General features: G+C 44.1%; 1 protein-coding gene and 1 long non-coding RNA gene across 3 annotated transcripts in view; one reads left to right on the top strand and one right to left on the bottom strand.

Moving 5' to 3' along the window:
* Positions 1-14164, bottom strand: part of MYBBP1A (MYB binding protein 1a) — a 51516-nt gene that overhangs the window by 16427 nt on the left and 20925 nt on the right. Inside the window, exon 24 of the mRNA XM_010721910.3 lies at positions 13783-13851. Within this exon, the coding sequence (XP_010720212.2) occupies positions 13783-13851 (69 nt within the window). The remainder of the gene's footprint in view (positions 1-13782; positions 13852-14164) is intronic.
* LOC109370637 lies at positions 723-12449 on the top strand. 2 transcript variants are annotated; one of them, XR_002120920.2, is made up of 4 exons: positions 723-2457; positions 6105-6144; positions 11474-11677; positions 12362-12449. It is a non-coding gene; the product is annotated as an uncharacterized LOC109370637 (long non-coding RNA). The 2 variants fall into 2 exon arrangements; XR_002120921.2 differs by lacking the exon at positions 6105-6144.

Genomic DNA, 14164 nt, shown 5'->3' with positions numbered 1-14164 from the left:
AAAGAAATGCCATAAGATGGTATAAAATAAATAAAAGTGAAGTCTATTCAAGCAAAGATACATACGTAGACTCCTAAATATATCCATAAACTGTATGACTAAATGAGGTAGAAACACTTATTATCAGTCCACGTGGGAGCAGAAAAGAAACAATAACAGTAGTGCTGACTCTGTGATTTTCTGTCAGCTTTGTTTCTTTCTTTCGTATCTGAAATGATTACACAGAATGCCATTCATTATAAATGGCCAACGGTTCTTTATGAAGTGGGAAGCACTAACTGCATCTCTGCAGTAACCGAGATGTGCTGCTAACCCCAGATGTGCTCACCTACCTCGAGAGAGGAGAGCAACCTGGTTGCCTTATACAACTGCCTTTACCCTTTACCCTTTCCACTAAAGGCCAGGGCACACGGCCTGCCTATCTAAATGGCAAGCTGTGGATTAACCCCTGCCAACTCAGCCACTGCCTTCTTATTGAAAGCAAACATCCTTTTATTGGTACGAAGCATGCCATCAGTGCAGCAAGTGCTTCCTTTTCTCTTATTATATATATAAAGAGAATATAAATACATACACACTAAGAACCCTAGAAAAGGACAATTTTGTGCGACTCAAAACCTATTCTTAGGACTGAAGGAGCATCAAGAGCTTCCTGGGAGACAAGGAGACAAAAATACACAGGTGGTGTCACACCTCCAGGGCATTGGTGCCTCTGCCACGCACACAGCAGCATTACTGACCTGCCAGCACACCTGATTCAGTGCAAGAATACATTACAAAGCAGCAGCTCTCAGTATGTAATCCTCAGCACTGAGACCATTCTGCAACCATACGGATATGGCCAAAAATAAGTGTGCTTCCCAAGGCCTCTGAGACCACAGCCACATGGACACACTGCATTCCTGACTGATCCTACCAGGGTAAAGGAACGCACACCAAGAATATGGGGAATTCTAAACAAGCATTTTAAGAAATAGTCCAACCATGAAATCAATTTCTCAGCTACCTGCAATTTGTTATGTGTTAAAAACCAACAACAGCAATAATAAAGCACAGCAAGCTCCAGCTAACAGGTCTATAGGCTCTAAGAGAATAACTTGTCCTTTATTACTATAGGGCAGTACATCCAGAGCACCATGGTGGATGTCTCTTCCAATTACTGTCAAAGCTTTTGTAAAAAGAAAACTAACAGCATGCAAAGCCACAAAGCGAGTGCTAATCTATCCCCATTTCTACTCCCACAGTTCCAACACTATTTTTATGCTTTCGTTGGGCGTGGGATGGAGAGAATGGCACCAAGGGAACGGTCTTCAGCTTTGAAAGAGCTTGCTTTCCATTGCTCTGCCATTTGTTCTTTGATTTGACCATTTCTGAGCCTGTAAGCTACAGTTCTGCTTGTTAACAGTTTGGTAGGCAGGGTCCAAATCGGGGACACCCCAGATGCTTACTCAAAAGGGCAAACTGTGAGTGAAGGGAGAAGAAGGCTGATGAACACAGGGCTCCTTGCTCTGTACAGCAAGAGCTCAGCAGGCAGTACAGCAGCAACAGCAGTTCAGTGTATGCTACAATCTCCCTGTCATACGTTCACAAGTTGTAATCAGAATTATCAGAGATTCAGATAACCCACTGAGCCCTTCAATTGTGAGAAAGGGAGTCCTGGCCAGGAGTTGCACGGCCAAATTTAACAGCAGGACTTTCACACAGCCTGCTGACCTCACAGGGATCAAGCTGCAAATTCTCTGGGGGAGGCTAAAAGAGGAGGAAAAAAAAAATAAAAGGGACTCTTTTCCTAAGAACAAACCAAATAATTATCCCTCAAGAGCATGAAGCCATGTTTGCACGGGAGAAGCATCAAATGCCAACCATTTACTTAAAACATACAAAGGCTTCAGGCATTAAAAAGTGAAAACCAGAGACATCTGAAGAACATTTGCCCATTGGTTTCCGTCTATTAGCACAGCACTCTTCATAGAGCACGCACAGACATGTTCCATGGGTGTCTCAGTTTCAAAGGGAGGGAGAGATGAGGCAAAGCCCTGACTGTGGTGTACAAGGACTGATTTTGAGAGCAAACGTTAATTTTTAACTGTCCCAGCACTGCTGAAACAATGCACATAAAAGCGGCGCATTCCCAGTGAGCAGCTGTGTGAAGGTTTCGGAGTGGTCTCTCCTGGGACAGAGCTCAAGCTGGCCCAGAAAAACCATGAAAATCTATCCTGCATGATCACCCAACTCAGGAGCCGAATTCAATATTCCCTGCTACAATCCAGTGTCCTCAGACTGATCGATCAGCTCTTTCAAGACATTCAGCCATCCTTGCTGAGGTCCGATATTGTCTGAGATAGCAGAAACGTGAGCAGGATCCAGCTTGGCAGGCACAGGATCACCCCACCAGGCAGGCAGACCTTCCCAGCCTCCTGCTTCCAGAAACAACCATGGCAGAACCACACAACAGAGGTAAGCATGACCAGAACCCCCCAGCCCTGCTCCCAAACCCTCTGAGTGCCCCCTGCCCTCCCCAGCATCAGCCAGGGGCAGTGTTACAGGCTTCAGAACTAAATCCTCCTTGCCAAAAAGTGAACATAACAAATGGTTTATTACAGTTTTAATTTAGTTCCTGCGGCAAATAGATGAGAAAAACTCCGCAAGGCTAGTTAATTATGATATGTAAAGCATTTGAGGTAGCATCTAAATCATATTTTACAACCTTGGATGAGAAAGGCAATCTTAGTCAGCATACTCCCACCAAACATCCCAGCTCATCAAGCTAGATTTCGGACTGCAGAGTTTTAGAGTTTTTTCTGCACTGCAAACCAGCTTCATGCAGAGTAGATGGCACCTCTTCCTCCCCCATAGTACAAAATTAACCTTCCACAGAAACAGCAGGCAGCTTTCCATCCAGGAACCTTTAAATAGCTCACAACGGTCTGCACATTAGCACATTTAAAAATAATTGTCACATATGAGACACATTCTGCTCATTTGCCAGATGAAGGTTATCTGTTTAGGACTTCTTGAGTGTAAGAAGTTCTCAATTAATTTTAATAATAACCAAACCAAAGTTAACTTTTATTTCCAAACCCTTGAAATAGCCAGCATCCTTCTCTCTAGCTAGTTTCTAGAGAAGCTAGATGCTAGTTTGCAAACATGAGGTTTGGTGTTCCCTCTGAAATTGTTGGAGAATACAGCCCCCCTCATTCCATACAGGACAACTTTCCAGTCACTCTCAACAACTTAAGCTCAAGGAGAAACAGAAAATGGCAGAGGAATCAAGCAGCTGCTCATCACCTGCCAGGCAGAACGCCGAGACCCTTCCTCAGAAGGAGAATTGGGTCTCTCACCTCCACAAGAGCAGCTCAACACCAGTAACTCTTAACCAGTAACCCGTACTTCTTCACCCACGGCTCAGGCATCCTGCTCTAAGCGGCAGAAATGAGAAGCTAAGGAATCCATCCAACTCCCTGCCTATTCCCAGGGCTCTGAGCAGTGGCTGTCGCATCGATCGGATGAGCTGCTAACTTCATTCCACTGCTGCTGAGCACTTGTCTGCACCACAGAAAGTCTTCTCACGTTAGCTATGCTGGTAACTCCTCCTCCTTCACAAAATGAAAACAGCTATTCCGAGACAAAAGCATTTTAAATTGCCACCACCACTCAATCTGGCTGAAAACGCGGAATGAGCTTCATCCCATATAAACTGCCTTTATATAATACAGCTGCAGCCTCAGCCCTACAGGTAAAAGCAGTCATTGCTATCACTGACAGTCACACACTGGGTTAGTTTGTTCAAGTGTGCTTAGAGCCAGCAGAAAACCATGGACTAGCATTCCCAGCACTGGAGCAGCCTTCCTGCAGAGCTGGCCATATACACGGCACCCACAGACATATGGGTTTCTTTATGCCCTAAAATTTCACTGTTTAATTTAACTAAGGATTCTGCAAATCAACGGAAAAGAATTAAATTTTTTCCATGCTTGGTCCCTCTGCAATCAGTGCTCAGGATTTTCTTATCAGCCTGAAACCCTCACCCTCCATTTCCCAACCAGAGGAACCCATTTCTGAGAGCCTGCTCAGGACAAGGGTTGGAACACAATATCTGTGCCCCGCACCCAAGCACTGCTGCTCTCTTTGTCACCATATTGCTGGCAGCCAGGACAGGAGAAAAACAAAATAAAAGCTCCCTCCTACGTTCATCGTGATCCAGCGTGAGCTCGTGACAGAAGTGATACTGGATTTTAAAGGCTGTACAGATGAGTCAGTACATGTGGGGAAAAATCTGACGCTGCAGTTTCTCAGAGGCTCTCTGCTCTCTAAATACCAGGCTCCACAGCAGGATTTCTGATGGAGATGAAGGTCCTGCAGCACACTGAGGCATTCAAAATAAAGAACATCCACTATAACACCGTGTTCTTGAGCCAGGCCTGGCTGAAGGCATTAGTTACTGGCTTGGGATGTGTCACACACAACAAAGATACAGCTAGTGAATATCCAGGGTTGGGCAAGACATTATTTACCTGTGCTCTTCCTTCACCAGAGGCCAACAGGACAGACTCATCCATATAGAGCAATCCATATATTGGTCTGCTGCTCTGGGGAACACAGATTCATGCCTCCCTGGGGGAGACACTTACTATATCAGAAGGGCCAATCAATCTTAATGTTGCCCTTCAAAAAAAAAAAAAACCCCAAACGTCAATATCTTATTATCCTAAATTCATGAAAAGTAAAAAGATGCCATAATTAAGCAAGCTGCATGAGAATACAAGATAAATGAGCAGCAGAATGCTGATTAGCATCCACAAGCACTGAGGTTTTCTTGCTTTTTTGTAACGCTCAATGCTAGGATCTATGACTTCATTGAGCAATATTGGTACCATAGGATGTACTGAGAGAAAAGAACAGCAATGGATCCTGTGCATCTAAGCATCTCCCTTTCCACAATTCAAAAATAAAAAGTAAAAAATACATATAATAATAATTTAATAATCAGGAAATAAGTGTATTCCCCTCTCCACTCTTAAATGTACTTTTCTCCCAATTTAAGAACAAAATCACAATTAAAAAAATCAATAAATGACTTGTTTTTTAGTATGGCTGTGTTCATTCTGGAGCATTTCCATTCTGCTTCCACAAGCTCTTGGCTCCAAACAACACAGCAGTGAAGCTGTGCCCTTTGATAAAGAAATGAAAGCAAAGATTCTCACAGAGCCACTATGAGGCCCAATAAAAATCAGTGCCAAAGATCATGATACCTCTTGCAAATCATTGTTCTGGACACTATCCTCTCTCTTGACCCTGGCTGTCCTCTCTAACGCTTCCATCCAGGGCAAAGGAGAAACCCTCTGCTCCCCTGTCTCCAAACAACAAGAAGACACTCACTGTTTTCTATAGGAGCTCAGAAGTGCATCACTGTCAGTGAAGACTGCCCAGGTCTTAATTTTGCACTGCAGGAGACTTAATCTTTCTCCACCTGCCAACAAAGCACTCAACCCTACTGTATTTTTCCAAACCATTATCCAGTACCTCACTGTGAACACAGCAGTGAAGGTATTCCAAAACTTCAAACAAATCAAGACTTCAGCTTGACCTTTATAAAACATTTTGCATCATGAATACATCTCCAGCCCACATGATGGATATGGCCACCAGTTTCATAAGAACCAAAGACATTTCTTCCCCTGTTTTTGTTACTCAGTAGTTATTAATTACCTGGCAATGACCCTGCCTCCTAGCAAACTTTTCCCATTTGCTCTGCAGTAGTGCCTGTTCATCACCTTGTTGGAGGGGCTGTTAGCCAAGCTGAACACAAAGCACTTCTGTGTGGTTTACTCTCAAACACACACCTTTTTAAGAAACTATCAACTCCCCACGTGTCTGATGGCAAGTTTAGTTAGTAGGCCAGGAAATCTCTCTGTCCTGGAAAATCACTGCAGGTCTAACTCAGCAACTCCATCCAAGTTACAGGGCTGTTAATGCTGCCATCAGCCCCAACCTTGGACAACTCTCACCATGTCTGCAGTACCAACTAAACTACTTGTGTGGCCTGATCATTTTCTGATCTCTTCCTAGCAACTTACTGGAAGTATATTTCCTCTGTTACTTAGGATTGGCTCCATGATCATCAACACCATCAGCTGAACCGTGGTGAGTAAAATATGCAGGCTATATCCTCAGAATTACAATAAGGAGGTAAGCAGGAGCTTCTTTGCTGTTTGCTCTGCACTCAGTGTGATGGAAGATAAAGACTTGGACACTGAGAGAGCAGGAAAAAATGAACAAATATCAACAGCTGACAGCACACATGGTGTCCCAAAGAGACCCTGTGGCTCGGTGACAAGGTCCTGTCCAAATGCAACACAACATGAGCACATAAAGTTCTCACCATGGGATTTCAAGTACTCAGCTTAAATGCAGTCAGGAGGACCTGAAACATTTAAACTGCTCTTTCAACCATCTCATACAAGTTAGAGGAAAGGGAGAGAGAAACATGGCTTATAAAGCAATTAACTCCTACATTTTACTATGGCATCAGACACCTTTCCAAAGGACATCTAAGACTATTTATAGATGCTGTCAACATAACCCATGGCCAAACAGTTTCTTTGAGCTCTCCCAAAGCAGGAGATTCTCTCAAAAATGAAATGCTGGTATACAATAACCCACATACACACCATCCTAAAGGTTTAAGGTCTAAAAATCTCGGTAGGAAAATGTAAAGCACTCTGGCCCTGACCCAGCAAAGCACTTAAACATTCAACTGTTTCTCCCTGGACTTCAGAGGGACAGTTTACATACCTAGTCAGTACATGTCATGGAGCTTTGCTGGCCCACCATCAGACAGCTCAGAAAGAGACCACCCCTGCTTCAGCTTTACCTCGCAAAACAGAGGATCTCCTTGACCATCTCCTTTCATCAAACAAAAACAGGAACAGGAGCAAGACGCTGACTGGAGCCAAAGCATGTCAGTTTGACACACATTTTCCAGCTGCAAATTACTTCTCTTACAAAAAGGTCATTAAAGAAGCAGTGTATATTGGACAGAGGAAGACAACAGCTGCTGTAATACTGTATGGCATCAAGAAGTTATCACTGCCTATGGGTAGTTTAGCCCCTTGAATCTCACCTCAATGTGAATCCAAGATGAGCCCCCTACCAAGCACACAGCACAGGGGATGGGAGTGCTTTGACAATCACAGAATGGTCTGGGTTGAAAAGGATCACAATGACCACCTTAGTTTCAACCCCCTGCTATGTGCAGGTCGCCAACCAGCAGCCCAGGCTGCCCAGAGCCACATCCAGCCTGGCCTTGAATGCCTCCAGGGATTCCATCCACAACCTCCTTGTGCAACCTGTTCCAGTGCATCACCACCCTCTACCTCTACCTCCCCATTATGACCCTTACTTAGCTAGAGTCAGCAGTGGTTCTCACTTCTGTTGTAAAGGAGGTAGAGAGTGCTGGTACCGACCTGGGGAGGTTTATTTTGCTTCGTTATTAGTAGTAGCATATGCAAAATATCCCATAACAAATCTTTGCTATACCACCTGCTGGGCACTACCCGTGAGCACGCAGGCAAGGCGCAGTGCATTAATGCAGCGATCCATTCTTTTATCACAGCACAAGGAATACTTCCACACATACACACAGAGGGGTGCTGGCTTCTGATGCTTCACAGTGCTTTTACTCTTCTTGCTGTATTAAAGTTTAATTACTTTTTAACTTAGATATTTATACAGAACATAAACTGTTCAGAAGGATAACTGCCATCAGCCAAGACCTCCTTGGCAGGACTTTGAGATCATATTTTACTCTTCTGTTGATGGCAGCTCTGGCACAGAATTGCTTCAGTTCTGAGAATTATGTCTATGTATGTTTGATCTCTTTGGGGAGACTGCCAAAGCACCAAGATTAATTAGCAACTTACCCAAAATACACTCCCCAATAGACAGATCTTAAAGGGTTCCTTGTCACAGCCTGCTTTATAAAAACACATTTTGAAATATTAATGAATCCGTATCACAACAGATGACATTTTGAACTCTATCTCAGTACCCATTCTCATCTCCACACTCACTAAAATGACAGTTATTAGTTTTCTGACAGCTCTGCACTTACATCAGCTTTGCAAAGCTCTGGCCAGATCACAGAAGAGAAACTCACCTGATGGACACTATGTTCCCAGCTACTGCAACATCCTCAATCAATATAGCTTTAAAAGTAAATAATATGACAGGGATACATTCCAGCTGATGCATGACTACAGTGCAAAAATAATTACAAAGGCTTTTAGTAATTGTTTTGAAACGTATATACTCCCTTTCCCAAGGAACACAACAAGGGACAGGTACCAATTCATCTGCCTAAACCCTAAGAAAATGTTACAGATGCAGGCAGGTCTAAATGAAAACAGGGACAACCTCTCACTCCTGGTAGCAGAGGATGTTTCCTCCACCCTTCTTAATTCCCAAACTGGTTGTGATCATATTAATTTTCATCGGCCATTGAAGCTGAGAGGTGGAGCCTGTGCTGAGCTACTTGCTCTTAAGAGTCCTTTGCACAGCAGCTGATACACAAAGCCACTAAATATAATTAAATCACAACAATGGAAGAGCCAACCCTTAAAGGAAGGTTTCCCTACAGAGATGACCACCAGTTTAAACACCACTAAGACACCTCAGCTCTCTGCCCAAGACCAATGTTCTATTTTAACTTGCTTGAGGATCAGCAGGGAGGTGTGCACGTCCTTGCAAAGTGCTCAGTGCAGTATTTCAATGGACTGCAATGAGAGAACACTCCCGGAGTGCAGCAGCTATCTAACAGAAAGGTCCACAGAGAAGCTGTCAAGGAGCCTAGAACTCTATAAAATAGAACCATAATGATCTAGATCAGACTGCTGTGAGCAGAGCAAGACTGTCTCATGGTGAATGTACTGGGGTAAGACTCAGAAAATCACACTACATCTCAAGCAATTATCATCCCCTAAGGAGAAAAAGAATAGGCTTTCCTACCTCAGTGGGCAGTAAAGGCTCTGTTGGGAGCAGTGCTTTCCACAGCAGCTTGCTGGTGGTGAACAAGTACTTTTTCAGGGAAAATCATTCTTGCTCCAGGCTTCCAGACACGCTGTGCTGCCCAGCTCAGAGCTGGCACTTGCAGTGTGTGCTCTCCAGCAGAAACCTCCAGCAGCAGGAAGGCTGGGGACCGCAGCACAACCCGCTGCATGTTTTCCTTCTTCACCTGACCTTCAGACTAACAGAGTACAGTAATAGTCAAGTAGCATTAGTTCACCCACTCACTCACTTCTCTGGCAGTCCCAGCACGTATGAGCATGGAGGGGGGGGGCACAATAATTAAAATGCACTGCCAAGGGGTTTGAACAGCATCAGAGGGACCCCTCAAGAACCCTCCTCAGTTACAGAACCAGATGTTACTGTAGCTATGCTCCATATACTGATGCTACTAAAAATAAACCAGGAAGACATTCCTCACCTAAGGCTCAGGAGGGTTCTGGTATGCAGCTGAGTCATGCAATAATCATTAAAATCAACACAACTTCATCTCTGGTTTACACACTATCAGCACAAGCCAAAAAAAATATGCCTTTGTACATATCTAAAAAGCAGCACTGCACCCACTGGAACAAAGCACAAAGAAATAATTTGGAGGTCAAGATCTTCTGGAAACAATGGCAGAAATAAGAAAGAAATGCATTAAGAAAGGAGGAAGTAATGCACTTTTTTTTTTTTCCCCACAAAGAATTGGGGAGAATGCGTTCAGTGCTTGAGGAAGACACGAGATTGACAGCAACAGCTCAGTCACCAAAGCAGCACAGGCTTCTCCCACCTGTTAGCACTGCACACGTTTTGCTTGGCTAACTGCAATGCACTGCACTGCCAACAGATCAGCTGTGCCAGGAGCTTAACGAAATTCATCAGCACCAGCTCAGCTCAAAGGTGTAACACAAACTCTGCTTCTGATGCCTTGTCCTTTTCCCATACTAGTCTTATCACTGAAGAATATATCCCTAGATGCCATTGTATCTAAGCTACTTAGAGGGCATGTGTGTATGCAGACATACATGCAGGTGAGGGATGGTAGAAACATCAGCTGCATTTTATCAGATGATGCTTATACTTAAGTAAGAGAAAGCTATCAAACCTGCCTGCACGCACAGAAAGGTTGTGACATGTACACTGGTATCATCATCCTACCAGCAGGGACATTGCTGCTGCTCAAGTATATGGTCCTAATTAGTGAGACTGATCTTCTGAACCTCAGTCCTCAGAACTGCATCCAACAAGCTGGATCGAACTATCCCAAAACGCTGTTCTTTCACACCTTCTTTCTTTATTTCTTTAACGTAAAGCATTCTTTGCACACACTGAAGGTCTCCTTGAAACGCTTCACGGTGACTGCTTAAAATCTAGTTGTTTCATACAATTTCTATTCACTTTTTTCTACAGTAGACAACAGTGAAACAACACATCCCTGATGTGCAGCAGGCCTTGCTCTGAGATGGTGCAGCTTTAGGTTATAGGTTGGTTTCTCTTCAACATGGGAGAACAAACATCAACACAAGCATAGGAAAAGGACCAGGCTGCTGCTGTAGTGTTAAAATAAACACAGCAAAACCCACAAGATTTCCCAGTTAAATAAATGAATGACATCCAAACTCGTGCATTCATCTCTGAAAAGCCTGAAGCACTTTAACTTGCACACAGGCACCTTTGGGACAGCAGTCCTTCTTCAGCTCCACACTTAAAGAAATGCAGAATTTTAAAAAAATAGACAAGCCAGCAGGTAACACTGAGCAGCCACAGCAGCAGCTGCCAGAGCCACAGTGCACCTGACTGCCAGAATGTGCCTCATGGCGTCCTGCAGCCAGCATGGAGGTGAGAGGCCCAGCTCAGATGCAAGAAGTGCCTGACACAAGCTCATTGTGCACATCTGCAGCCACACAGACATCCATCTTGGGTCTCTCTGTGTGTGGGTTTAAACAGGATCCAAGGGAATTCAGGGTGAGATGAAACTCCCCTTCTCCCAGCCACAAATGACACCAGTGTCTCCAGCTCTTTTCCAGGAAAGCTGCTGTACTGACATCTCTTGCAGGCATCCCCCCTTCAGGGATAACATCACAGAACAGAACTTGGCTACACACACAAGCTTCAGTTTCAAGCTCAGTCTCAGCTGGATCACTGCAAATTTACTATTCCAGTTTAAAACTTGTTATACAGGTTGAGCTTACTGCTGGAAAAGCCAACCTACCTACCCAGCCACTGAAAGCCAGCCTTACAACTGCCTTAAGAGCTCTCATCCCCCAGACTGCTGTTTGTTTCATCTCACAAATTACTTCTCCATGGAAGTAAAAAACCTTACAGCTGCTTTAGGCACGTAGGAACGGCGGCGAAAGAAGGATGACACTGTCAGGCATAATACCTAAAATATTTCTTTTAAAGCTTCATTTTTTTTCCTGCTAAGCTTTGCACTGAGATGAGCCATGCAGCTCCCAAACAGCACTTACCTCCTGTCTGCTAAGTACCAGCACTCAGCCATTACAGACACAGCACTGCTCCACGTTCTCTGGGTTTCAGAGGGAGACAGAACGCTCAGAAAGGTTACATCAAAGCAAGAGCCAGTTGTCCAGATCATCAGCTACAGCCAGCAGTCCTCATCACAGGAAAGGTACGTTTTCACTCAAATCGTTCTCAGCACAACCTTGTGATATGACTGCATAAATGCTACTCTCCCAAACTCTCAGCTTTTCGAGGTCATGGAAAAGGAACATCCTCTCCATTAACCACTTTTACTTTTGCTCAAAACTACCTAAAAACTCAACCCAAAGACTTCTTCTACCCCCTTGGGGAGAGCCTTTCCTAGGCCAGGTGAGAGCAGCCAGCAGTCCTGCTGGGTCGGAGCCCCAGGGTTCATTTTTGACACGAGCTCCCACCTTCCCAGACACAGCACGACCCTGAGACTCCCTGCCAAAGGGATCTGCTGAGCTAAGAAATCAATCTCACAGTGGGATTAGCTGTTCATAGACACTGCAGACACAGCCAGAACGATCAGCACTACTGTAACTGGAGTGTTAGGAAAGGAATTATGCCTCACGTCTCTGGCACTGTTAGTTTATTAATTAGAGGCCATATTCACTGGTACGCTTAGCTCTGGAGCATTGGGGCTGGCCCATGTCAGAGCATCAGAAGACCTTTGTTGTCTCTTCTCTGAGACAGGATAGCCCTTTTGGTAGCTGAGCCCAAAGGCTGACAGGAGCTGCTCAGCCTGCAGAGAAGTTGTGTCCCTGCTTTACTGACAACATCACCTTGCCACATACACCCATCTAGCTTTTCCCCTTTGTCATCCCATCAGCCATCACCAAAGCACTGAGAATAAAGAATCTCCACTGAGAATCAGTGGGAAGAATTTCACTGAAAACCTGGCAAATTCGACATGTGATGAGGTGAAAACAGAGCTGAAAATGAAGCAGTCTGCGAAAAGGTGAAGCTGAACTCCAAATGCCAAAGTATGCATTTGCATAGCTTACTCTCCACGTTGCCTTTGTTTTAACAGCAGTGTACGTATGTTCTCTATTTACTCTCCCACACACAGCACACTGCATGTCCTCCCCTTCTCCCACCCACAGATAAACGGGCTCTGCAAACAAAACGTGTTCAGATGACTGGGGAGGCTCTGAAAAAAGGACAATGCTATTCCCTCTGGGGAAGCAAAGACACTCATGTAAATCAAGTTGTCTGCTTGGGATGTTGTTCTGGTCTCCTGAGGATAGGATCAAGTACATACCTTATAATTAATTTAGCTGTCACGTGTGTAACACATCATTACTCCTACACACTGAGAGATACTAAAAGCTTAATTCTCTTTTGTTGTTGTTGTTGTTCTTAAATCACAGCCATTCCTGTTGGGTAAAGCAGCCTTAAAGTAAACACATACCTAGCCTTTCACGTTCCTTCCAATGATCAGAAACAACAAAACAGCTATTATTTCTGATTCATAAATAGAATCAGAAAAGTCAATGCACTTCTGCAAGGGACAGATGCACGTTGCAGCCTGAGGGTGGGAAGGTTTGAGACACAGTGCTATTGGCCTAACGGGGTTTTGATTATTAACTGTGTGGAAGATCCCCCCACTGCAGTTCACGCTGCAGTCAGAACCCAGCCAGTCTCATTCCCCACTCACGTAACAGTGAGCTGTGCAGTCATCCTGCAGTGTTTTATCGATAAGGTTCCACTAATTTTATGTTAACTAACACGTGTGCAATCAAGCATCAAAATCAGATCTATAATACAGGTGGTTTCAAAGCACATGGCCTGGAAATCATAGAATCACTCAATGGTTTGGGCTGTAAATGCAGGACTGCTGGCAATGTGTAGAACAAGACTCAGAAAGCTTACCTTGACTTACCATTAGGAGCAAGGATTATAACACGCTGTGTTACAGAGGAACATCTCACCAGTAAGTAAGAAAGTAGCCAAGAAATAAGTGACTGAAGCCAAGATCTATGGCAAACAGCCCTCGACCCTGGAAGTGGCAGTTCCTAAAGAAAACACTACCAAAGAAACTCTGTGACTGTGATACATCAGCCACTTCCACAACTTCAGACACACACCTGAAGCAGCAAGGCAGTATTTGTAAAACCTCTGCCAATTCTCAAAATTGGGCAGCCCTAAAGGCAGCAATAAGCACATTAAGCACCATCTGAATTGCCACGCTGAAGTGACTTCTCTGATTGACTGTTTAATACAGCTTTGTTTGTTTGCTTTCCTTCTTACCTGCTGATGTTGCCTGGCTCCTGCTGTGATAGACTTCACAAGGATGTCTATTAATGGCTTGCACATGATCTGTAACAATAAGAGATTGAGTCTTTCTTTATCTTATTATCTTGAGCAAGAAGAAAATTCCACAAGAAAGGTGTTCAGAGATCAGCAACATCTTATTTGAAAATTAACAACTTTATTCACAGCAGCCCTGTAAAATCTTGACCACAACAAAATCAGCAGCAAAACTTTTTACTTGGAAAAGATCAGGAAAATGCCCGATTCTTGACTTAAGTCTCTACCCCCCTGATATTTTCTGTAGGCAGTTCACTTCATGCAGAGGAACAGCTCCACAGGCAAAGGAAAACGTGCTGAGTTAGACTAGAGAAAGTCAGAG

Source organism: Meleagris gallopavo, chromosome 21, assembly GCF_000146605.3.
Source record: "Meleagris gallopavo isolate NT-WF06-2002-E0010 breed Aviagen turkey brand Nicholas breeding stock chromosome 21, Turkey_5.1, whole genome shotgun sequence".
NCBI lineage: Eukaryota > Metazoa > Chordata > Aves > Galliformes > Phasianidae > Meleagris > Meleagris gallopavo.
This window is presented reverse-complemented; position numbering and strand designations above follow the sequence as displayed.